This window comes from Alternaria rosae, assembly GCF_020736505.1.
Source record: "Alternaria rosae strain MPI-PUGE-AT-0040 chromosome Unknown BKA58scaffold_4, whole genome shotgun sequence".
NCBI classification, from domain to species: domain Eukaryota; kingdom Fungi; phylum Ascomycota; class Dothideomycetes; order Pleosporales; family Pleosporaceae; genus Alternaria; species Alternaria rosae.
In genome coordinates this window covers 2,720,547-2,743,323 of record NW_025763573.1, presented here as the reverse complement: position 1 = coordinate 2,743,323, position 22,777 = coordinate 2,720,547, and the positions used below count along the sequence as shown (strand labels likewise).

The 22,777-nt window shown below is 51.7% G+C and overlaps 9 protein-coding genes across 9 annotated transcripts; 2 read left to right on the top strand and 7 right to left on the bottom strand.

The window, feature by feature from the left end:
- Positions 1 to 516: 516 nt before the first annotated feature.
- BKA58DRAFT_162150 (RNA dependent RNA polymerase-domain-containing protein) lies at positions 517 to 5,273 on the bottom strand. The gene is made up of 7 exons (XM_046164997.1): positions 5,010 to 5,273; positions 4,443 to 4,928; positions 3,465 to 4,383; positions 3,111 to 3,414; positions 2,986 to 3,062; positions 2,454 to 2,921; positions 517 to 2,333 (listed from the first exon to the last, which is right to left on the bottom strand). Exons 1-7 carry the CDS (start codon positions 5,028 to 5,030, stop codon positions 829 to 831), a joined length of 3,780 nt encoding a protein of 1,259 aa, XP_046026775.1. The 5' UTR covers positions 5,031 to 5,273; the 3' UTR covers positions 517 to 828.
- Position 5,274: 1 nt separating this feature from the next.
- BKA58DRAFT_162112 (uncharacterized protein) lies at positions 5,275 to 6,802 on the bottom strand. The gene is made up of 2 exons (XM_046164996.1): positions 6,226 to 6,802; positions 5,275 to 6,175 (listed from the first exon to the last, which is right to left on the bottom strand). The coding sequence occupies exons 1-2, from the start codon at positions 6,538 to 6,540 to the stop codon at positions 5,471 to 5,473; spliced, it is 1,020 nt and encodes a 339-aa protein (XP_046026774.1). The 5' UTR covers positions 6,541 to 6,802; the 3' UTR covers positions 5,275 to 5,470.
- On the bottom strand, positions 6,803 to 11,129 carry BKA58DRAFT_162111 (armadillo-type protein). Its single transcript, XM_046164995.1, has 4 exons — positions 10,117 to 11,129; positions 9,871 to 10,065; positions 7,823 to 9,818; positions 6,803 to 7,697 (listed from the first exon to the last, which is right to left on the bottom strand). The coding sequence occupies exons 1-4, from the start codon at positions 11,005 to 11,007 to the stop codon at positions 7,066 to 7,068; spliced, it is 3,714 nt and encodes a 1,237-aa protein (XP_046026773.1). The 5' UTR covers positions 11,008 to 11,129; the 3' UTR covers positions 6,803 to 7,065.
- Positions 11,130 to 11,327: 198 nt separating this feature from the next.
- Positions 11,328 to 14,203, bottom strand: BKA58DRAFT_359807 (glycoside hydrolase superfamily). The gene is made up of 4 exons (XM_046168739.1): positions 13,692 to 14,203; positions 12,708 to 13,639; positions 12,339 to 12,657; positions 11,328 to 12,290 (listed from the first exon to the last, which is right to left on the bottom strand). The coding sequence occupies exons 1-4, from the start codon at positions 14,073 to 14,075 to the stop codon at positions 11,658 to 11,660; spliced, it is 2,268 nt and encodes a 755-aa protein (XP_046026772.1). The 5' UTR covers positions 14,076 to 14,203; the 3' UTR covers positions 11,328 to 11,657.
- A 126-nt stretch (positions 14,204 to 14,329) lies between these two features.
- BKA58DRAFT_383618 (DNAJ domain-containing protein) lies at positions 14,330 to 16,403 on the top strand. The gene has a single exon (XM_046170192.1). The coding sequence runs from the start codon at positions 14,480 to 14,482 to the stop codon at positions 16,061 to 16,063; it is 1,584 nt and encodes a 527-aa protein (XP_046026771.1). The 5' UTR covers positions 14,330 to 14,479; the 3' UTR covers positions 16,064 to 16,403.
- Positions 16,147 to 16,918, bottom strand: BKA58DRAFT_456787 (uncharacterized protein; the record flags this gene model as incomplete). The annotated part of the gene is made up of 2 exons (XM_046174610.1): positions 16,147 to 16,718; positions 16,854 to 16,918. 2 exons carry the CDS (start codon positions 16,916 to 16,918, stop codon positions 16,229 to 16,231), a joined length of 555 nt encoding a protein of 184 aa, XP_046026770.1. The 3' UTR covers positions 16,147 to 16,228.
- A 325-nt stretch (positions 16,919 to 17,243) lies between these two features.
- On the bottom strand, positions 17,244 to 18,020 carry BKA58DRAFT_456785 (uncharacterized protein; the record flags this gene model as incomplete). The annotated part of the gene is made up of 1 exon (XM_046174609.1): positions 17,244 to 18,020. The coding sequence occupies one exon, from the start codon at positions 18,018 to 18,020 to the stop codon at positions 17,244 to 17,246; it is 777 nt and encodes a 258-aa protein (XP_046026769.1).
- An 868-nt stretch (positions 18,021 to 18,888) lies between these two features.
- Positions 18,889 to 20,011, top strand: BKA58DRAFT_468834 (uncharacterized protein; the record flags this gene model as incomplete). Its single annotated transcript, XM_046175127.1, has 2 exons — positions 18,889 to 19,685; positions 19,744 to 20,011. The coding sequence occupies 2 exons, from the start codon at positions 18,889 to 18,891 to the stop codon at positions 19,922 to 19,924; spliced, it is 978 nt and encodes a 325-aa protein (XP_046026768.1). The 3' UTR covers positions 19,925 to 20,011.
- A 1,202-nt stretch (positions 20,012 to 21,213) lies between these two features.
- BKA58DRAFT_162066 (uncharacterized protein) lies at positions 21,214 to 22,777 on the bottom strand. The gene has a single exon (XM_046164992.1). It carries the CDS (start codon positions 22,414 to 22,416, stop codon positions 21,430 to 21,432), a length of 987 nt encoding a protein of 328 aa, XP_046026767.1. The 5' UTR covers positions 22,417 to 22,777; the 3' UTR covers positions 21,214 to 21,429.

Here is a 22,777-nt window from a genome sequence, read left to right as displayed (position 1 = left end):
CCGGTCTCCCGCGCTTGTAAACACCTCGTGAACATTTGACAAGCTGCGTCACCGTTAGTTTGATTGGTTCATGAGATTCTGGCGACGCTCATTCATACCGGAAATCATGACCACTAGACCATCGAAGATGTTGCTGTTGCCGTCACATGACGTAAGCAGATGGATGAGTGTTTGATGGAAGGAAGCTCAAATTATGCATCTATATTTCCTCAATGCATGGCTTTGAGGGGCTTTGTCTGGGTAGCAAGTGTTACGCGGCCAACACCGACCATTAGATGCGGGGTAGGCTCGTGGACCATGTGGTGATGGCACCCGGGCTTACCGGATATCAGTCAGCCAGTCAGGGGACGCAGGGTCGTGGATGGGACTGGCACGACTGAGTGGGTTCTGTGGCTGGGATTTTAGTTGGCTGATGTGGGAAACCTCGAGAACACACACGCGACTGCGCAGCATGCTGGAATGAGACGCGACAACGACACACAAAGTTCAGCAGTCGAAAAAAGCATGTTTGAGCCGTTAAATATTTGGTCCGATTTTTTCTAACGCGAGAGGCAAAGATTGCCCCTTTAACCGCTTCTGTGCCTACGAAACCGCTGATTCGCTTAGGCTTTTGGGCACAGTTTGCGCGCAAGGGCTGTCGCGGTGCCCCCTCAAAGTGTCGGATGTCTCTCCAAAGAGATATGCATCACGTCGCATATCTCACTGGGCTCAAACTATTGGAGATACCATATATTCAGCGCATATCCTGCGCGGTATTATCATGAAGTCGTAATAACCAGGCACCTCTCCGATGGAGGGCCGCTACAAAACGTAGCACTATGCCACTACTCAAAGTCGGCGCAAGTAGCCGTTGTTGTACTTCCACAACTGTTCCAAGCACACCGCAGCAGCGACGTACTTCCAGCTTCGCAGCGTGCGATAGTTCTCCCAACCATCCGTTTCCAGCGCGACCATGAAGCACGCAATGGAGCGCGGCAACGCCTCCGAATCCGCATCGCCATCCCAATCTCCATTGCCCATTACTATGTTCTTGATCATGTCGCTGACATCGCGATTGAAGCGTTCCTGAACCTCGAGATTGGCCTCGCGGACGTAGCGGGATGGTGCACGATCTTTCTTGCCAAGAATGTTACCGCTGAACACCTCAAGCTCGGTAAGACGTTGGCCTCGAGACGGACGGTGTGTGTCCATGATTTCGAACATGTTCTCTTCATATGCTTCGCGGAGTTGTTCCGCGAAATCCCAATGATGTTCCCATTGGACTCCACGGGTCTCTCGGATCACATATCGCTTGAGCTTCTGTACCAACGTTTCATCACCCCGGCGATGGTGAGACGTTCTGTAGGCGTTTTTCATCTTGTCGAAGAATGTCTTCTCGTCGATACGCCGATATAGAACTCCTAGGATCTTTGTGCTTGTGTAGTATGAACTCCTTGGTTTCTCGGCATTCAGCACACTCACCTCGTCGAGCTCGTCGCCCTCAAGCTCCTCGAGCTCAGCTGCGCCCAATTCATTGACAAAAAGGTTCGATCCTGGGGCCATGAAATCAGGGCGGATATGATCAGACGCTCGCGGTATCTCAGTCATGTTGGCAGGAATCCCAGATTTGCCAAAGTCGACAGCATCGGACGCGAGCTTGGCGAGAAGCAGGCACTCTCGATCGACAGTGCCAGCAGGAGCCTTATCAGCGCGAATCTTATGTTTATTCGAAATCTGTCCCAATCGATCCATATTCATGTATTCGATAAAGAAGTCAACAATGTCGTCGGCAGTTACTGGCTGCCCCAAGTCCTTTGCAGGCGTTGTTGGATAGTCGGCGGGTGGATAAACGATGCTCGGAATTAGTCGAGTGTCGTGGATGATGTGAAATAGGTCTCCATCAAGATCACCGCCACTAAGCTTCGAAGGTAGATCCCGCGGACCTTGCTGTGAGAATACGACGCAATTGTGCAGTGCCCTGAGGGCTGAACCTTCTGGAACATCGACTGCTTTGACGACCTGAACATCACCTGGGTGTAGCGCGGGGGCTCTCGTGATGACTATTCGCTCGCCAACGAGTATCGTTCTCTTCAGTTTGTCGTTCGTATCGTAATCTTGTAGCGGAATATAGACCTCGCCCTCTTTCAGAACATTCCATTCGTCCATGATGCCATAAAGGAGGCAGCCTTTCTCGATTGGAATACGTGCGCGGTATTTTATATCTCTCAGGCTTGACATAGCTGCCACTTCCACAATGTCGGTAAGGAAGTTGTCCGCGTGGAAAGATAAACCCATCTCATTCATTCGCCGAAACAGTGAAGGGACTCTCGCGAGATCACCCGAGTGAGAGTATTCTAGCAGACTTGTTAGCACATATGACCATACGTTCGGGAAGCGCTTTATGGCGATGCCGCTGGGTACGACCCAAACCTCCGTTCAGGCCGTACATCATACGCTAGAAAATCGGAACTTACCGAGAAGGCTGGCTGCATTCAGAGGATGCTCCGTCATGAGTTTCAGTTCTGCGACAGCTTCATCCTGGACCGCCTTGAAGTTTTCCGCAGGTATACGTAAATCCTCAAGGATCTTGATGAACTGGTGGTTCAGATATACTCTGAGAGGCTTGTAGGCAGCTCCACAGATTTCCAAATCCCTCCACTCTTCTTTGGCGACGTACTTAGTCATACTCTTTCGGGCGTGCAATTGCTCACCTTGCAACGTCGTATCGAGTGATAGTACGCCCTTCGCACCTCTGAACCGGACTTGAAGCACCGTCGGCCTCAGTGCTCTACGGTCCGGCTGGAAAGCGTTCCAAACATCTTGGAAGAGGTTCAATGACAAGGTTCCGCAGCCGTCACTGAATGTGCGGTTGTTTCTCGTGACGTCGTCCTTCATTTCGTTTACATAAGCGGTTTTCGAGATTGGCACCGAGAATGTTGTATCTAGATGTCGATGTACAGCGTCAGCGTACATCTCACATAAATTTTGTACCGGATTGAACCCTACCGGAGAACGCCTGCCCTATCCTTGCCGCGCATTTTGCGGCGCAACGAATGTGGGAAAAGTCACCCAAATCGCGAATGCTCGTATGAAGTCAGTACATGTCCCACACACAATTCCTACATACTCACACATCTCTTGCACAGACGACAATGCCATCTTTCTTGAAAGGAGCCATGAACCAAGCTTCATGAGTACGGAGTGATGCATGTGAAAAGCCGAGAAATTGAAATGTATGCCCGGCGACCGTTATACCGGTTCGAAGTACGCCTCCAAAGCGTTCGTAGACTCTCTCTTGGGATGCCCGTGGGTCATGGAATACCGGTAGCTCGTCCTCATCTGCGAAGAACACGCGCATGAAGAACTCGGTATGGGTGTTGTACTTCCTCAATATCCGATTGGAGACGACCCAGTCAGGGCCGCGCAGCAAGATACCTAAAACGTGACTTTAGTTGTGCAATTCGCAGTACTGGAAATCTACATACCGGTAGGTGTGACTGTAGCCTTGTATGTTAAGGCGAGATGATTTTGCTTCTTCTGTTTGGCGTCCCAGGTCCGAGAAAGCTCTTCAAGACGTTGACAGCATTCGATACTTTCATCAAGAATGCGCTTGATGGTTTGGATCATAAAGCTTTTCGCTTCAACAGCTGGTGCAGGCGTCGGTAATCGCTTTCCCCGGCGACTGATTGCGTTTGAAGTAGGATCTGTTGCCTTAACCCCCGGTGTAGGCGTTGGTATCCGCTTCCCAAGGAGACGAACTGCGTTTGCGGTGAGTTCTGCACCGTACTTCTCAGCAGCCTTTTGTACTACTGGTATCAATTCCTTCATCTTCCACGGAGCAATTGTACCCTCTAGCATGAGCGCCGTTAGTTGGTAACGGATATTGAACGTGAAGGCCTGCGGGAAGGATGGTCCATAGTCGCTAAGCATGTTGTTGACGACTGCATACTCGTGTTCAATGCTGCCCGTCAAAATGGCGGGCTCCATGGTCTTCCACCATTTTGTGTTGGGTTCCGCGAAGAAGGGTTTAACAAAGGTCCAAGCGAGATCAACGCTTCGGGTGTCGGGGAAGGCGATCTTGTAGACCATACACAAAGCGGAGTTCATGTCGTGCGATTTACTCAACTTGCATAGTCTCTGTAGCCGAAGCACTGATTTGGGCGGCTTAATGCCGAGTCTCGACAATGCGACAGAGATGTCGTTCGGTGCTTGCTCACCAGCATACAAGTGTAGATCATTGGTTGACTGAATGTCGTAAAATTTCGGTGGAGACTTGAGGGTGAATGTTATCGTTCCGTGTTGGCCATTGCCGCGAGACGGAATGATGTGCTCTACAGTGGCATAATCAATGTCAATTCTGCAATGCCAGTTGAAAGCTTCGGCAGTTTCTGCCCGGAGATATATCTGTGTGGATGAGCGACCGTTCCGATAGCGACATATTCGATATAGAAAGATACACTTACCACTAAAGCATTTTTGCCGAATGTGATGTAACCTTGCCTTCTATCCTTGAGCTTCTGGTCAAAGACGAGGTTGCCCAGGTGATCGTAATCCCAAACGCCTGTCATCAGGGTACGAAAAGACAGCGTCGACCCTCCCGGACGCTGGAGTTTCGCGATAGGCGCCGGACCTTTGAATCTTTTGGCCTCTTCTGTCTCTTGCTTCTCTTTAAGTGACTTGAGTTGGAGCGGATCTTCCCGTCGCTTGTTACTCTGGCGAAAGTCGAGTGGCTGCTTTCCGAAATAAAGAGGTTGCAGCGCCTGGCGTCGGCCCTGACTACCGCGTATCTCCAGAAAGCGATTTCCACTGCTAATACTCGGTATAGTGAGAATGGCGAAATCATTATATTGACCGGAGAACTTTCGAACGTCGAATGCAAACACGTCAACGCTGTGGAGAGCTTCCTGGAGCGTGAAGTGTAGGAGGACGTGATTGGCGTCTTTGGGAACCTAATGTTACGGCATCTGGTTAGTGACTGCCTCCCTATTCGCGCCCTGCGGTCACTAGCTCAGGTAGTGCTGTATGCTTACTTTCGGAATAAAGATGTCCATCTTGAACGACGGTTGTGCCTCGAAAGGCTGGCCCACAAGACGTGGGGGCGATAGGCTCCAAAGTCGCGCAAAGTAAGGGGAAAGAGTAGGCAATGTGAGGCAAGAAGATACAAGTCGCTGCGAGTTGGCTGACTGGGAAAGTGGGGATGGCGCTAAGGGATTGGGCAAGGCGCGTTATCACGTGCGAGTTGCGGGGTTACCTTTCACCTTTGAATCTGAAGCACAGCAGACTGCTGATGATAGGTACGTAGTCGTACTGTGCCGCCTAGTCAGAACCGTAAACATTGTAGATGTGAGAAACTCGGCTCTGCTGCCTGATTCTGTATGACATTCGCGTGAAAGGGCCCGCATGCGGCGTGTCACCATGCGACAGGTCGCTTTGGAGAAGGGTTTACCAAGACGCATATCTCCCACAAAAGGAAGCGATCATCCAACGTCCTTCACGACTCATACAACGCAGCCATCCGCATCTGCACGTACCCCCATGCGGTTACAGGCTCGTACTTCTTCGGCTTCTCTTCATCCCAACAACTCGGCATTGCATCAATAACTGTATCCATATTTGGTGTCGCGAATACGGGGATTGAGTAGCGATCTGGTACTAATATCTCCCTGTCGTTCTGCTTGCCATCTTCAGTGACCTTTTGAAGAGCCAGGGGTAGCCCAACACGATGCACACTACTTGTCCAGCGATCGTTACTCCATCTTGCCATGAGATCTCCGATATTGACCAACACGGTGTCTTCGATGGGCTCCGCAGCACGGAAAGTACCTGGGTTAGCAGGTTCCTGTACTTCAAGTCCCCCAACGTTATCCTGGAACAGCAAAGTGAGCGTGCCAAAGTCGGAATGCGCGTTGATCCTGCTACGCTCATTGTTGCGTAGCTGTTCGGCGTTGATAGAAGGATAGTGCAGAAGCCGGAGTTGGAAGAGCGACTGCGAGTGGGTAGGAGAGAGACCTGGTGTTGGGACGTTCAGGGTGAGGGAGAGAGCGTCGAGGATGCTGTGAATTAGACTGGCGCACTCGACGAAGTATTTTTCCATGAATCCACGAAACCCTGGAAGCTTATCTTCTGGAAGCCAGATGTTTGGCTGAGTCTCATCTTTCACGTTGCCAGACTCGAACGACTCTTTGTAATCAGGCGTCTGCTTCTCGTGAGCTTAGACCATGGAAAGTGAAGATGCATCCAACTAACCTCCCTCAGCTTGTTCAGTTCGTTAATATCATAAACGCCCTGACTAACCTTCTCCACGCCCGGAGCGGAGTATCCACGATGATGACTGCCACCCGGCGGATGCGGAGCCAGCATCTTGGTCTCAAGCGGTAGATCGAAGAACTTCCTCGACCAAATAAAACACTCCTCTACCAGCTCCTTCCTCACACCATGATTTTTCAGATAGACAAAGCCCACACTGCGAAAAGCATTGTCGATCTCCTTGGCGATTTTCTCCCGGCCTTCCGCTTCACCGTGCAGGAACGCGCCGAAGTCGACGACGGGTATTCCGCTCATCTTGTGTAGGAGTTCCTGAAACGCAAGGGTGGCAAAGTGAGAACTAGTTGTCACGCAGGAACGAAAAGACGAACAGGCAGGTGCTGACTCGCGGGTTGCTTCTGCTTTGGGTAGATAGGTAGGGACGGCAAGCACGCCGTAGTACAGCGGCGGGGTCAGGTAATCGGCAATGCGGGGTACGTTCAGTGGTTGCGAGATGCAATGAACGGATCAGCGTGCGTCAGCACAATGCGGCTAGAATGTGAGGCGTTTCTCGATACATGCTTCTGTTACGGGATGTAAAGGGTAAGACTGTGGCGAAGACTGCTGCCAAGCACGTGATGCTTCCGCGAAGCCATCGTCTAGAAAAGGCCAACACCAACTTTAGAATGCTATGCATATCATTTGTCCCTTGCTCGGCCTTAAGTCCCAGAATACTTCGGTAATCCATCTGCCCCTTGACTGTACTGCCGTCCCTGATGCCCTTTGGTTCCACCGTGAGTCCCTTCGTCAACAAGAATCTTACATGCCAGCCTCCCACAAAGCTCACGACTCTCCGAACATATCAGCCACTCCCGCCAATCCAGGGCTGGTACCTCGGACTATGGTCGGCTGTTGGTCCACATTCATATACTGCTCCATCATGACAGTCCTGGTCTTGGTCTTCGTCGGCCTTTGGATTTTGCCTTGCTCGTGGATACTAACACCCTTGATGCTGCTCATGAGATCCAGTACGATGCTGCGCTGCATACGTTCGTCCGACCTGTTCGCTCCACGGAGCTTTGCAAGACGGCGATCGACGCGATACTGGTCACCCATACCGGGTAGAGACAAGATGATTGAGCGCGGTATATCCTCATCTAGATGGATGATACCAGCGATGAGTGAGGCGAGCTCTTTTTGGCAGTCCACAAAGTATGGCTCATGGAGGGACGTAATGGCCGATTTGAGGATGTCGTTGCAGAAGTAGTCCCGAATGGGCGACTTCTCCTTGAACCGTGGGAGCAGGGTGCGCAATACGCGGACCATGGTGACGACGGACCTAGTATCGCGATAACGTATTGTTGAGTTGCAGAAGAGAAGAATAGGCTCGAGGACGGCAGGCGTTGTGAGAATGAAATCGCACATGGGCGGTGCGTCGGCTTCTTTTCGACTGTGCTCATCGTGACGGGCAAATTCTGTAACCAGGTCAGCTTTTAGTCATAAACATGATCAGGAGACTTGGTACTAAAACCGATATCCGCATGCAGATAGCAGTCGCGAAAGAAACACCAGGAAGCAGGATAAATGCAAGGCGACTTACCTTGTCTCGAATCGAGCAGGACAGCGACAAGCGAAACCGCAGCATATGTGAGCTGTCTTAATATGCTCTCAGTCTTCATCTCGTCTGTCAAGTTGTCGTTGTGTCCCGACTCCGCCACTTGTCGGGCAACCTCGTTCCATTCTCCGGAGATTTTTCGATCCAGCTCTCTGAATAGCCCCTGTATCATGGGTGGCAGGAAATGTGGCCGTAGACGCGCTGGGCAACCTTCAATGAGATGGGTGGATACGGTTAGTAGGACAGATAGATGATGCGCAGTCAGAGCGCCTGCGTGGCCAAACAGGGCTTGACTCAGTGGGCCTGGCAGGTCTTCTATGCCATAGAAGAAGTCTCGAAATCGTGTTAACGAGTAGAGGATGTAGTACGAGCTCTCTCTGATCTGCCTTACAGTGCCTCGTACCGTCGATGCAAAACCCTCAAACGTCGACTTGGAGCCACTAACTCTTGCAAAGAAGTCGTCTCGGCTCTCGGTCGATATGCCCGCTTGCCAGAACCGATCAGTCAGTACTCTTCGAATAACCTGCTGTAGTTCTACCGGCAAGTGTGACCAGTTGGCGTCGATATCGTTGAATGCTTGTGCATGGCTCACGAGCTGTAGAAGGTTTGGGAGCAGCACTGGTATGGCCTCTGCCCAGAGTAGCGCAGCAGTCTCGTACGCAGCAGTGCCGTCGCGGAGCTTTTCCGTCGATGCTGCCAGTAACGTCTTAGTAAGTCGTAGTGGGAGTTGTTGTGAGCGGTCAAGAATTGAGGCCTGCAACGCCTGGCCGTCACTAGGCAATTGTTGATCAGACCAGTCCTGAACGCCGCGGAAGTTGTTCGCAGATAGAAACTCTGGCAATTGACCCATGCCCAATACGCCACAGAAGGACTGGAATGAAGAGATAGCCTGGGTGAACTCATCGTTGCGCCAAGCATCCTTGACACGGTTGAGCATCTGTCGCATGCGCTCCTCTTGCGTGGCGCGATCTAATGTTGTACATCTATGTATGATGATGAAAAGGAAAGCGGAGTACGCCATACGTTGGCGTTCGTCAGTCGTAGGGTCATTAATCATCTCATTGACCTTGGCCTCTAGTTGCTCATAGACGTTCATAAAGTCGTCAGCGAATTTCATCGCTAGTTTCTGCATCTCAAGACTGCATATGCGCTCGAGGTCCTTCACAGCATCAGAGTACTGTGGATAGTTCGTATCATCGGCTAGCCGTACTGTAAGCATATACTCCAAGAAGGTAAGAGCGAATCCTGGGCGGTCGCCAAGGGCTTTTGTTGAGAGAGTTGCCATCAGAGATATTATCTTCCTCGCAACTTCGGGATCTTCAAAATGCGCTTGCAGAATTTGTCTGCCCCACTGTTCGAGCGAGTCTTCCAAGGTGTTTCGCGTCCGCTCATCATCTTGCGCGTTTTCGCCTTGCCCTTGCTGCCACTTCATGTACCCCTTAAGTGCAGCTTCGATGACAGTGACCTGCGCATCGACCTGGAGGACTTGCGGAGAGTTTTTGGTGAAGTTTTGGCGCTGGAAAGCAGGCTGATCATGGTACAGGTTCTGGAGCATGTTCGTCGCCTGAGCAAGGATATGCGCCATTGCCTCTACTGGTGTCTTGCGAACCAGGACTTCGATCACGTCTGCGCAGAAACGCCGATAGTTGCCTAGAAAAGCATGACGTTCCGGTACTGTATCAATGTCTTCGTTGAGGAACTGCAACGTGACGTCTTCAGTGTCTTCAGGTAACGATTCGTATCGGATAAGTCGGGCGCAACACGTCTCGAGTAATCCGCCAACCATGGAGTTGACGACGTCAGAGTCTCGCACGATGCTCGATCGTAATAGCTTGGTCCAACAATGAAGAACAGGTATGGACACGACGAGACTCGGGTTGCGCATGATGTCGTACAGGAAACCGAATATGCCGGTTAGGTCGCTGCCATCGGGTATCGATTGGGGCTTTTGCTCGATGAATAGCCCGAGGCTGTTGGCCAACTGTCATCATTAGCAAGGTATTACAAATCCGAAGAGTAAACGAGAGCCTTACTTCTGAGAGTCTCTTGCAGAGCATGTATTTCTGATCATCTATGTCATTCACATCCATATCCGTGAGCGTCCAGCTGTATACTTCTCGCAGGAGTGAAACGCTGCCAGGTGTGAACATGGGGCATACAAGCTCTACAAACTCGTCGTCGTGCAGGTGGGTTCGGTTATAGATCGCCTGGAGGGTCTCGATAGCGGCCTGTCCGTGTTAGCAGCTGTCCATATGGGTGGGCGTGTAGAGTCGACGTACTATCTGCATCTCTACGGCTGGGGTAGCCAGCGCCTTGCAGACGGCCTCGATGACTTGTGTTGCAGCGATAGCCTTGGGCATAATCCACGGCATGGCCGCCTTGAGAGCATGCATAGACTTGATCGCGCTTGCCTTGACAGCTTCCTGGTTCTGGTAGTCCTGCCCCAAGCACCAGCCCAAGTTGTCGCATAGTCTCTTCAGCCATCCTTCATCTCCACACCGTACATCCAGACTCTTCTCGCGTGTAGGGAGCTGGTCTTGTATGACGGCAAGCGGTGTGAAGATCTCGACACAGGCGCGACCCAGGTCGCTACCTCGAAGGCCTGCTGTAGGGTCTTCGCGATTGAAGACTTCCTCAGAAAGCGTTTCCAGGACGTATAACACGACAGCCTGGTGGTGCAGAGAACTTGTCCAAAGCGAAACCAACAGTTCGTCCATATCCAGCCACTCGGCGCCCCAACTGCGCTTCGCGATTTCCGTCCATAGCTGCGCGACCTTGTTCCTGAGGAATGCCGCATCGTCTTCCGACACGTTTTGGGCGAGTTCGATCGCATAACCTCGTAATGCCGTCCCTTGGTCCTCTGTGAAGTCTTCCCAGCTGTATTTTATCGAGTGCTCCAGCATAGTGAGGCCATAGTAGCGGAGAGGCGCGGGTTGCGAGCGGTCGAGTGCGAGCGTGTGACCATGTGAAGGCGCTTCCGGGTGCCGTTTCGCTTGCTCGAGGTATTCGGTTGCCTGTCGGCGGGTATCATTAGTTGACGAGGTTGCGTATATGGCCTGCAGCGCTTCTAATATTTGCGAGAGGTCTGAGTCTCCGCTGCCGTTGGACTGTCGGTGTTGCGCTCCACCGCCGCCATTCGTTTGCGGGGCCTGGTCTGCCCCAACGTTCATCGTGCAGAGGGCGTCTCTAGCCTCGGTATGTAAGACGTGAGGTCAGATGAGTCTGGCGAGAACTGCACGGGGATATCGTAGCAATGTCGTGTGCGTGGTGTTCTGGGTTTCGAAGATCCGGGCGGAAGTTGCTGAAAGCGGAAGACGTAGAGGGCAAGGATCGTGGGTTAGGAAGCTTTGGCGCCCGGTGTCTGCAACAACCAAAGAAGATGGCGGTGTAGCGTGTAAGCCCAGATTCATTGACTCACAGGCCGGGACGTGGTACACTTCGTTTCAAGGGTCCAGCAAGGCGATCGAGGCCTATATTCATGTCGCACGTTCCACAGACGCGTTTTGCAGGCTGCAGTCCCAAAGGCACGTCACGTCGACGCGATGTCAGCTGCTTTGCCGCCAGAACTAGGCTCGTCGCTTCCGAACTAGTCCATAACATATATCGCTAGGTATATTCAAAATCATAAGTTCATCGTAAATGCTACCTGAACACCTTGACGAGTACATAGAGTCGCCCAACGCTCATGTTTGCCCAAATGAATCATACGCACAAGAACTGCTGACTGCGTGACCTGAGCGTCGCATGATATTGCATCACCGTGCATCGATTGGTCAAATCCCCCACCACACCAAACTCCGACATCGTCAACTTTGCGACATTACATGACAGCGCAAGTCTGCTTTTGGCACTGCTGGAGATACCCTTCATCTTCTTCCGTGCCTAACGCGCTTCCCGGCTTTCGCATGACGCCTTTGACAGTCATGACCTGGTCACCTTCCGCGTGCCACCACCGCAGCGTCTGCTGCAGCGCGCCATCGGTCTCCTCGGATGTGATAGTCCACTTGCCACCGCTGACCTCGACATTGGTTTGTCCTGACGGAAAGTGAAACTCAGGCAGGTAGCAAACCGTAGGGAAATCTTCTGATGTCGAGCTTGGCGCAGAAAGAGCAAGCTTGAATGTGCAATTCTTGAGATCGAACCCGTACGACGAAATGTCTCCGTGGACGGCGACGGGGGTGGGGCGGATGAAGGCCTCTGCTGCACGCAGACCCCGAACGTCATCGTCATCTTTCTTTGAGCTCATTCGTTCTGTGGTGATGGTCCTCTGCAGATTTGAAGGGTTGATGCTAAGGGTATCGGTCGACTGTGCTCTTGAGAACGTGGGCGAATTCTTGTCTAGCGACGCACGAGAGTCGGCCGGCGAAAAGGGGCCTGCAGGGACCGCTTTGTCGTCTACTGAGTAGATGGAGAGGTCCTCTCCGTTCCAGAGATCGCCCCAATAGTGGCAATTCTGGTCCTTGTCAGCCTGGATTCAGTGTTAGACAGGATGTGAACATACATTTGCGACATAGGTCCATAGGGCGAAGCCATTGGCTTTACTGTCTTCAAGCGCAAAGTGATTGGCATCCAAAGCGGCGATCTGGCTGCTGTAGTTACCTGTCTTGTATGCATACTTATCGTCCATGTCGTATGGGATTCCGATCTCAGTGAAGATACAGGGGTGGACACCAGTATACTCCGTACCCTCGTCTCGGATTGCTTTGAGCTGGTGGGAGAAGCAGTTTCTAATAGCATTCTCGCCAATCTTTATGGCAAAAGCTGGCGTCAAATACTTTCCTCGCAGTACACCAAATACGTCAACGTTCCATACGCGGTTCCTATGTGATGTTAGACGACATAAGATAAGAATCAGTATTCTGGAACATACCACTTCTTGGTAATCAGTGTGATACCATCGTAGTAATGCGGCGAGAAGATCATGTTTGGGTCATCATCTTCTGTGCCCCTGACCTTTGGCGGTATTTCCAACACTGGCGGCTGGAAGAACATCAAAGAGTCCGGGAATATGGACTTGACCATCTTGCTGTACGCCCGGTAGTGCGGAAGCCAGTAGTGGTTTGTGAAGTACTCGTAGTCAATCTTTGCCCCATTCTTGGGATCGATTCCGAAGTAGTCCTTCTTCAAGACCGTGTCAGTCGCCGGGTCCCAGACACCGTGTTGCGCCCACAAGCATTCGCCCAATTTCCACCCTGGGTCGCGTTTCCAGCCGTATTTGGAGTCGTCGTAATCTTTTGATAGCCATGCCATAGTGCCTTCGGGATCCACTAACGCTGAACCACTCTTGTATGGTCCCAATCCGCCAAATTCCCAAGTCGAGATCTCGCAAGCTCTACCCGATCCGGTAAGTATCGCCTGCCAAGCCGTCGGTGAGGTGCCTTTCTGTAGCTTTTGTTCGCTCGGGATTTGGGTAATATCTTGGTAGCTGATGAGACCTCTGTTGGGCTCGTTCATACTTTCCCACCCAATTATCGGGTCGTGCCACAAGTCGCCTGCTTGGTGTATCCGCTTCGCAAGATGCTCGCATGCCCCGATGTAGTGATCTTGCAGGTAGTCCTGGATGTTCTTTCCGTCTATGATGGCCTTGGGCGCAAAGTCCCTACCACCAAAAAACAGTGTCCACATAACCTGACATACTAATCGTGTGTAGTTGGTGGTCCAGATCATCTTAGGGAAGGTGGCAGGGTCGGGGTATGTGTTGTGCACGAGGGCGGCTTCGGTGACGGCGAAGTTCTCGGGGTCAAGCCCGCAAGCATACAGAGTCCACATGGGCGCGCCAGAACCTCCAGAGAATCTTGACCACTATGCGATATGTTAGAGAGCGAGTAACTGAATCTATTGAGGTGCTACCTACGACATCCTGGTGAGGATCCATGAAGATGTAGAATCCATATTCCTTTGCCTTTCGTAATAGAGCGATGGTGTGGTCTATCCACTCCTCGTCGTACTTGCCCGGTCCCGAGTGCTCTATGGCTTCCCACGTGAAGACATAGCGGATGGTGTTGTAACCCCAACTACGTAATCGCGAGAAGTGTGTCGCGGAATCTTCTAGCGAAAAGGGTCGGTTGACGAAGGAGACATTGTCGCCGTCGAAGAAGTTGTCTGGAATGTGGGAAGGCTGATCTGGCTTCGCAGGGAACTTGGCGTCGGCTGCACAGTTGATACCGTGCAGCGTGACTTCGCGGTTCTGAGGATCCCGGAATATGCGTCCGTCGATACGCAGCCGAATGGGAGACATTACTGGTGGCAGGCGTGTGGACGGGTATGAGGGGAGTGAATGAGAGGAATAGGAAAAGGTGCGCAAGGCGGATGTGAAGAGGAGCTATGAGGTATGCGCCTGTCTAGTCCTGATGGCGTAGCGGCGGCGTTCACGGGCATGCACCTGGGCATGTCGTAATCCATGCCTGCCCGCATTAGCGTTCTGGGGGTCGCGGGGGTCAGTGCGTCCCGGCTATCATGCGGCTGGTCGCTGAGGACAAGTTGCAATTGTTCGATAGTGAAGGACCAAATAAAGACACAACCCGCTCTTTCCATGAACTGACCGTCGCACCTGCCGTTGCTTCTCTGCGCGGACCATATCCCTACGTGTACCTCATTCAACCTACTGTCGCTCATTCATAACACTTTCAACCGCATTCCGCCATGATACTCCGACTATCCTCTATTGCCCTCGGGCTCCTCCCACTCGCCAGCGCACTCTCCGCCTCGGACATACCCGCGGATACTCCCGTGTCGCAGCTCATCAAGGACGCCAGTGTCCAACTCGCTACCGGCAACACCCAAGACGCCCTTCTCTACTTCGACGCCGCCATCACCCGCGACCCGCGCAACTACCTCACCTACTTCAGGCGCGGCGCCGCTTACCTGCAAATCGGCAAATCGGTGCAAGCACAGCATGACTTCGACAAGGTGCTGGAATTGAAGCCTGGCTTCGAGGGCGCATTAGTGCAGAGGGGCAAGATCAGAGCCAGGAAGGCCGACTGGGCGGCAGCGCGCAAAGACTACGAGGCTGCCGGTAAGACCGATGCGATCGCGCAGCTGGAAGAGGCGCAGGGCGCTGCCATCATGGCACAGGAGGCGGCAGAGAAGGGCGACTGGGACGCATGTATCTCGCACTCTGGAACTGCCATCTTAGTCGCGGGAGGAGCATACGACATCCGCAAGACAAGAGCGAGGTGTCGCTTCGAGAAGGGCGAGGTTGCTGAGGGCATCAGCGACCTGCAGCATCTCCTCCAGATCAACAAGGGCGATATCGAACCACATCTCCAGAGCTCCGCCATGGCCTTCTACTCCCTGGGCGAAACCGACAAGGGACTCAAGCACATCGCACAATGTCTTCAGTCAGACCCAGACTCGAAGGTCTGCATGAAGCTGCGAAGAAGAGAAAAGAACCTCGACAAGGACATCCAAAAGGTGCGCAAGTTCTTCGAGAAGCGCCAGTTCGCCACCGCCTCGAAACTCCTCATCGACCGCGGCGAAGAGGACCCGGGTCTATTGAAAGAGGTCAAGCAAGACTTCAAGGACTACACCGAACAAGGCTACATCTACGCCAACTCACCTCAAGGTCTCTACCAGACCCTTGTAGAGATGACCTGCGAAGCCTACGTCGAAATGAACAACCTAAAGAAAGGCACACCGTATTGTACCGAAGCCCTACAACTCAACCCGGACTCGTTACATGCCCTCCTTCACAAGGCTCAAGGCCAACTTGACGCCGACGAATTCGAAGACTGCGTTCGAACCCTAGAGCACGCGAAGGAGCACCACCAGAACCAGAAGCTCGACGAGTTACACCACAAAGCGCAGACACTGCTCAAGCGGTCGAAGACAAAGGACTACTACAAGGTGCTCGGCGTAACACGCGACGCAGATGAGCGCGAGATCAAGAAGGCATACCGCAAGCTCACCAAGATGTACCATCCCGACAAGGCCTCAACCAACAACATGACACCCGAGGATGCGCAGAAGAAGATGTCCCAAGTCAACGAAGCCTACGAAGTCCTCTCCGACCCCGAACTCAAGGAACGTTTCGACCGCGGTGACGACCCCAATAGCAACGAGCAGCAACAAGGCAATCCCTTCCAAGGTTCACCCTTCGGCGGCCAACAGTTCATGTTTAGACAAGGTGGAGGTGGTGGCTTCCCTGGTGGTGGCGGTAGCTTCAAGTTCCAGCAGGGCGGCGGCGGCGGGTTTCCGGGTGGTTTCCCCGGTGGTTTTGGCTTCTAGACTATTGCTATTGCTTACTTATATGACTTGGAGTTTAGGAGCATGCGCAGTGATCAGTCACATGGGTAGAACAGTCTGGCGTTTTCCACTGTATGATATCGTTGCTTCGGCTGTATTGAGAAATGAGTTATGGTAGCTAGTAGGTGTGAAGGTATATCTTTCCTGCTAGTCTACGTTCCGTCCCACTTTAGCGGCGTTCTTGACTAGCGGTCGCCTCTCGAGTAACGCCGGAATCAGATCGTTGACGAATTCGATGCACGTCTGGTTGGTCATGCCATTGAACTTGTGATCTGGAGCCGTGCTAAAAGCCCATATGTCTACCATGAGACGACGAACGGGTGAATTGATAGCAGTTCCCGCATACAGAATCTTGATGGCCAACTTATCTGGCACAAGAAGAAATTCCTTGTATCGTCGGATGAACGTGTCGACAATAACATCTTGGAAGACTGTGTCCATGATATGTTCTTCGAGGATATAGAGATGCGCTAGCTGGTTTGATGGGGAGACGTTGTACAGCCGCACAATTTGCCTTGTATACAGCCACTGGCAATAATACTCGAAGGTTTGCGGGTCTGTAGTGCTCATATCAATGGGCTTAGTGGAATCGGTGCGCCACTCTGATTTCATGGCGTTCTCGAAAAACTTGGAGTTCCTAGTGAGGACAGCGACGTGGATATGGAAAAGCTTGTCGCTGACTAGAATGGATACGACGTCGCCTACTTTGTAGGTTTCTTACTCAATGTAGGCTGCAGACTTGTTCGGATTTCCGTTCAAGAGCTGCACTTACTCAAGCTTGCCATAGCGCTTGGAGTCATCTACCAATAGGAACGGTTTCGCGGCAGGGGTGGCCATGTCGTTCAGTAGGAGTGAGCGGTAGAGGAATAGAAAGTGGCTGGTGATTCAATACCCAGGGACGGCGCACAGTTGGAACTGAAGACCTGGATTCTATCAATAACAAAGCGCGACTGTGACGTAAGAAGACCAGATACTGCGCGAGTGAGAGGAGAAGATTACACCTTCACTACCGTTTGAATCCGCACCTTGGCATCGAAATTTACCCTGAAGGTATTCACCCTATATTTTGTTGGCTTTCTCATAGACCAGAGGACTGTGTATACTTCTATAGTACTTCATCGCTTGTAGCGAGTATTGGATACAAGTCTGGGAACATGATCTCCTACATACCCCAGAATGCCTCAAGCACGTCAACCTTTTCCTTGACGGAAGGTTCAGTCTTGGTGGAAGGCTCATCCTCGCTAGAAGATACATCCTCCCTGGAAGATTCTGCCTCGCTGGAAAGCTCTTCCTTGATGAGGGGCTCATCTATCATAGAAGGCTTTTCCCTGATCTGAGGCTCATCCTCAGCTGAAGACTCATCCTTGATGGAAGGCTCAGAGATCGCATCGCCGCCCCTATCTCCCACTACATCGCTCTCGAGTTTGACAGTTATGCTGTAATACGAACTTCGTTGGGAAATCCATGGCCTAGCTTGAGAAGCATCTGGTAGTCCTCGCCTGTCTAGCAATACCGGTAAAAGGTCGTCGAGGAAAGGCTTGTTGGCTGGCGCTCGAAGTTCAGTCTCCGTTACCCAAGAGGAGTCCATGTTGAAAGCCCATATATCCACAAGAAGACGCCTCACACGTGCATTCCCCGTAGTACCTTCGTAGATGATCCTAATAACTTCCAGACCAGGTACCTTTTCGCGCGGCCGCTCCTGATCCAGTCGCGCGGTGACATGGCGGAGAATTATGGCCTCGACGATCATGTCCTGGAATGTGTGGTCGATCAATTTCTCTCCCAAGACATACATCTGGGCCAGGTACTTGAATCCTTTCTTTCCTAGCAATCTTCTGTCAAAGACTCTAGTGTATAGCCACTGAGTGTGTTTCTCAAAAAGATGAGGCTCTTCGTCGGACAGGTCGATGAACCTGCGGAGGAAGGCGTACGAAGTCATTGAATGGCTCATATGAATGCGCTTCGTATAGCCAGAACTTACCTGGAAGCTAGCGTTGACTCCGGTTTAGCAGCGTTCTTGAAGAACTCGGAGCTGCTACTGATGAGCTCCTTGTGTACGTAGACGATTTGAAGGCCGACTTGGACTGCGATTGTCTCGCCGGAGACACCAAAGACGTTAGACGCCAGTGTATCGAGATGACAAAGGCGCCAATTCACTTTGGTATCTTAGAGGTTAGTGCAGCTGGGTTAGACGAGTCTAGGGTCGCCATCTTGATCGCTACTGCTGACGAGATTCGGTAGTACAAGCGATAGGCTTCCCGCTCCTTATTATTAGATGTGAGTAGCCAAGGTACGCAACAGCGACGGAGTGGTTAGTGTAAGCAGGACAGTCGTGGTCAAGGTATTGGTTCGAGAGTGAACTCAGCGACAGAACAGGCACAGAGCACGGACGCTGCAGCCTGAGCCGATCCGCGCACTGCTCTGATGCTCAACGGTACGTAGTAAAAGTGAGTGTGAATTTGTCTCAAAGAGGAAAATGCGCCTTTCTCTCGTGTCCCCCATAATGAAAGCACTAACGTTCTTGGTACGACAGACGAGATGCCAATTATCTTAGTGTTGCAATTAGGATCTCCCGTGGAATACATGTACGGCTACACATGTATGCTCTATTGCTGGACATTACACTAAAGACTAATTGGTCAGAACAAGCCGTGTTCACGTGCAGGATCCAATGTCGACCCTACAGCGGGCCCTTGCAACAGTATTACCCATGAATTCTTCCGCCCTCGGCACCATATAACCCCAGTGTCCCGCCCTCTTCCATCAATACCATTCTTCAGCCCTCTCAATATCTCGATCCATGCAAGATGTCCGTTTCAGTCTCTCCACCGTCTCCACTTCTGCGCCTTCCTCGCGAACTGCGCGATCAAATATACACTTACACTTTCGACGATTCGGAGCCCTTTGTTAAAAATCGAGTTGCGATCACGACATCAAGCAAAATCGCGCTCTTCCACGACCTTCCAGCCTCGTGTCAAGCCAATCGCCAACTGTTCAACGAAGCCACGCCAATTTTCCTTGCTCAGAACCTGTTTTCATGGAACACTCAAGAGTCGAAGCAGCTCCTGGACCTGTATTCTTATCTTCCTGAAGATGCAGCATCCAAGCGCGTCAAGGATATCTCAATATACAACTGGACCGAGCAAGGCACTCCCACGCACCTGGAACTGATTTCCAAATTCACCCAGCTCGAGTTCGTCGAAATCATCTTCAGTTTTCCCAGCATTGAAGATGGCGTGCGCATGGAGAGGTTCGATTACACCAACGAGCAAGAGTGCTATTGGGAAAATGGCTTGCACTACGATCTTCCCGAAGGTCGCAGCCTTGAGGAAGAGAAGGTGAGTCTTGTGCAAGACTTGCAGACATTTGTCGCGAAGTATGGTCTTGATCGCATCATCGAAATGCCCAAGCTCCACAGTATGCAGTTCCGATTTGCAACGAATCAGGGCTGCGAACATGCATTTGGCGGCAACCAAGAGTATAGGCATCGCTTATGCAATCCGTTGTGGAGGTGGGCTACGAAAAAGTTGGAGGAGAGATGGGGAGCTGATAAGTTTTCCGTCACGACTACGATGCCAGAGGACTATGATCGTGTGAACAGGCCGTATGTCGGGTGGTGAGCTTACCTGGACCCCAAGGCATATTTTAGAACAATACAATAGTACCTACACCCCAACACAAACATACGCCTCCGCCCACATCGACCGACAATCCGACCCAACGCCCGTATTCCACTTCACAAGGTCCGCCAAACTAATCCCATTCCACCTCGTAATAGTATCGCATATCTCACTATTCTTCACGAAATCAAACTTCTTGCAGCTGCTCGTCATACCCGCCTGAATCGGGCTCTGCGTCTGCACTCCACTCGGTGCTTTCGAGGACCTATGTATCTGAGGGATCCATGGAAGGTCTTGCGCATACCTCGAGAGGCAATTGGCGATTACTGAGGTCAAATCTTGACAACAGTGCATGATTGTAATGTTTGAGTTATTGACAGCGGCCTGCTCCAAGACGAATTAGAAACTCTCCTAGAAGCCCTAGCCCTAAGATCGAGGTACCTTCCCGACTACAGAGTATCCATAGATATCTCTGGCGCTGTCCTAACAGCACTTATTCAGAAGTATCCATCAATCGATTCTTCGCCTTTTTAGTCTTTTTTCCCTTGTTCTGTTCCGCCTTCAAAGCAGCGATGCTATGTTTCAGATGCCTTTATCCAGGGCCACTGGCTGTCTACTTCTTAAGCGTCTTCTCGATCGCGAAGAAACCCCGTTACCAACTCTTCTACAACATCGGTGCATGTGTCCTTTAAGAAAATCCCTGGTTCGATTCAATGCCTGCTACCAGCATGTACGTATAAATCTACCATAAGCCGGCATGCTGGAGAGCTCTTGCTGCTTGTACCCGAATAGATGATGCGTATAGCACGATCCGGGGGATAGTTATCGCTGTTTAATATGACATCAATTATGCCAACAAGAACAGCATCTTGAAAAGCGTCGTTAGTGAGTCTCTCACCCAGAACGTACATGCGGGCGAGTTGCACGTATTTGTCCCCACGAGGATTCGTGACAACAACCTTGCCACTATAGAGCCACCGACTGTATGGCTTAAACGCTTCTGATTTTTCGTCCGATAGTTCAATTGGTTTCCTTGAGTTAGTACGCCACTCTGGCTTCATGGCGTTTTTGAAGAATCCGGATGTGGCCGTCAGTGTACCAGCATGAATATGGAACTTCTGTGTGCCCACTTTGATGGAAAATGGCGCGCTGGAGACACTATGAGATGTCAGTAAGATCCTTCGTATCATAGCAGATAAATCCTCGCTCTGGAGATGGCGCAGGTAGTGACATGATGGATACACTTGAAGTATGGTCGAATAACTTGACGAGGTCGGTTCGATGGTGACAGTAAAGTTGAGAGTGCGGAGCGGGTGTTTCAGATTGACAATAGAGAGATTCCATACAGAGAGGGCAAAGACATTCGCTAGCGACATTTGCAAATATAGCGGTAGAGTGAGAGTGCCTCAGCGCAGCGCTTGCCCAAAGAGGACACTGCGTGAATTGAAAGATCAGGGACCTGAATACCACGAAACTATTGATCTCAAGACCGCTGAAATTGCGAGGCCCCTTCTGTCTAGATAAAAATGCTTCCACAGAACATATTCACCTTTCAGTGTAAGTTATAACAAGATTTTGGAATTTCGCTGTGGCTCATGGTGACCAAGAGCGAGCCGAAAGAGACTGCCATCGATGTATTTGATACTAGTACAGAGAACGTAAATACAATGTTGACATGGCAAATGGTACAAGACCTATTAAAGGCGTCCACGGGTATCAAAAGATCGATTAGTCTGCCTCTCCGAAGTCACTATGTCCAGTTTCGGCTGCGTGCTGCATCGCTCCCCGTTCTCCTGCCCCCTTCCAACCACATGTGTTGCACTTGAGGTCGAATTTCTGTGTATCAGTGTAATAATGGGCTTTCTTCAGCTGCCCGCAGAGTTCTCTCGCAGCTTCAAGAATCACATCGTCCGCCGCATCGAATATCTTGACATCTTGCGAAGGATCTTGCGTTGACGCACCCTGGGGCACGAAGGCGATCGTGTCGTAGTGGATACCAGAATACACCACGATACAGCGCCGCGGTCTGCCCTCGTTAAATCGGTCCACCCGGTTGTCTTGAACATTGACACTGGCGATCTCGATGTCAAACTCTTGAGAGAGAATGCTGAGTTCGATGCCACCACCCCACGAGTCGGCGTACGATATCCATTTGCAGTACTCATCTGGAGAGCGTTGCAGGATCGCTTCGTTGTACTGTTCCGGGTCTCTTTGAATAGCTTGCGCAACCATCGATCGAAGCTCGGTCATGGAATCGAGAGAATCGGTCAGAACGGCGCTACCAACAGCTCGGAACATGCAGGAGTTGTCGTCAGGCATAACGCGAAGGACCATAGTGCCACCGCGATCAGGCACGGGAACTTCAGGCGTTTCTTTGAGCGCTGAGTTCTGCTTCCGTTGAAGGGATAGCGGCGCCGCCTGTGATGTATTTGCTTGTAGTTCTTGCTCCTGTTTCCGCTCACTCGGGTCGCCCGTGGCTTGTGCAATGACTATGATGGACGCGCCGTTCAGCTTGAGATCGATATCCTTCAGCAACGTCGACATGCCGTATAGGGAAGGGTCGAGCGGTTGGGGCGGGTGGTTCCATTTCAGCTCGAAGAGTGGTAGTTCTGTCTTTTCGCTGATAGAGGAGAGAAGATCCGAGACGGCGGCGTTGTCGTCGAGTGATAGTGTGTGGGTGCCATTGGGCGCGCGTAACCGGATGCGAATCGGCATGGTGTGATGGGTCGACTGGAGAGATGGAGTGATATACGTGTACGGAGTGATACAGGTGAGGGAGCTTCGAAGGCGTGGCGCGTGATGACAGTTGACTGGTGGGGCGACTTAGCGGTGGAGAGCTGCGCTGGTGTTATGGAAGCTGCGATCAGTGAGTTGTATGAAGAGAAGGAAATCTTCACGAATGCGCAAACATGAGGAGAGCTTTGTTAGGAGAACAAGGATCGTTTGTCAGCTACGGAAGAACGCTACAAAGGCGACAGTTTGCACGGATCGGGTGACATGGCGTACGTGAAGGTTCCCGAATCATGGAGTAGGCCGGCCGTCCCCGGGATCGGCGAATCTTACATCCGCCCGGCGT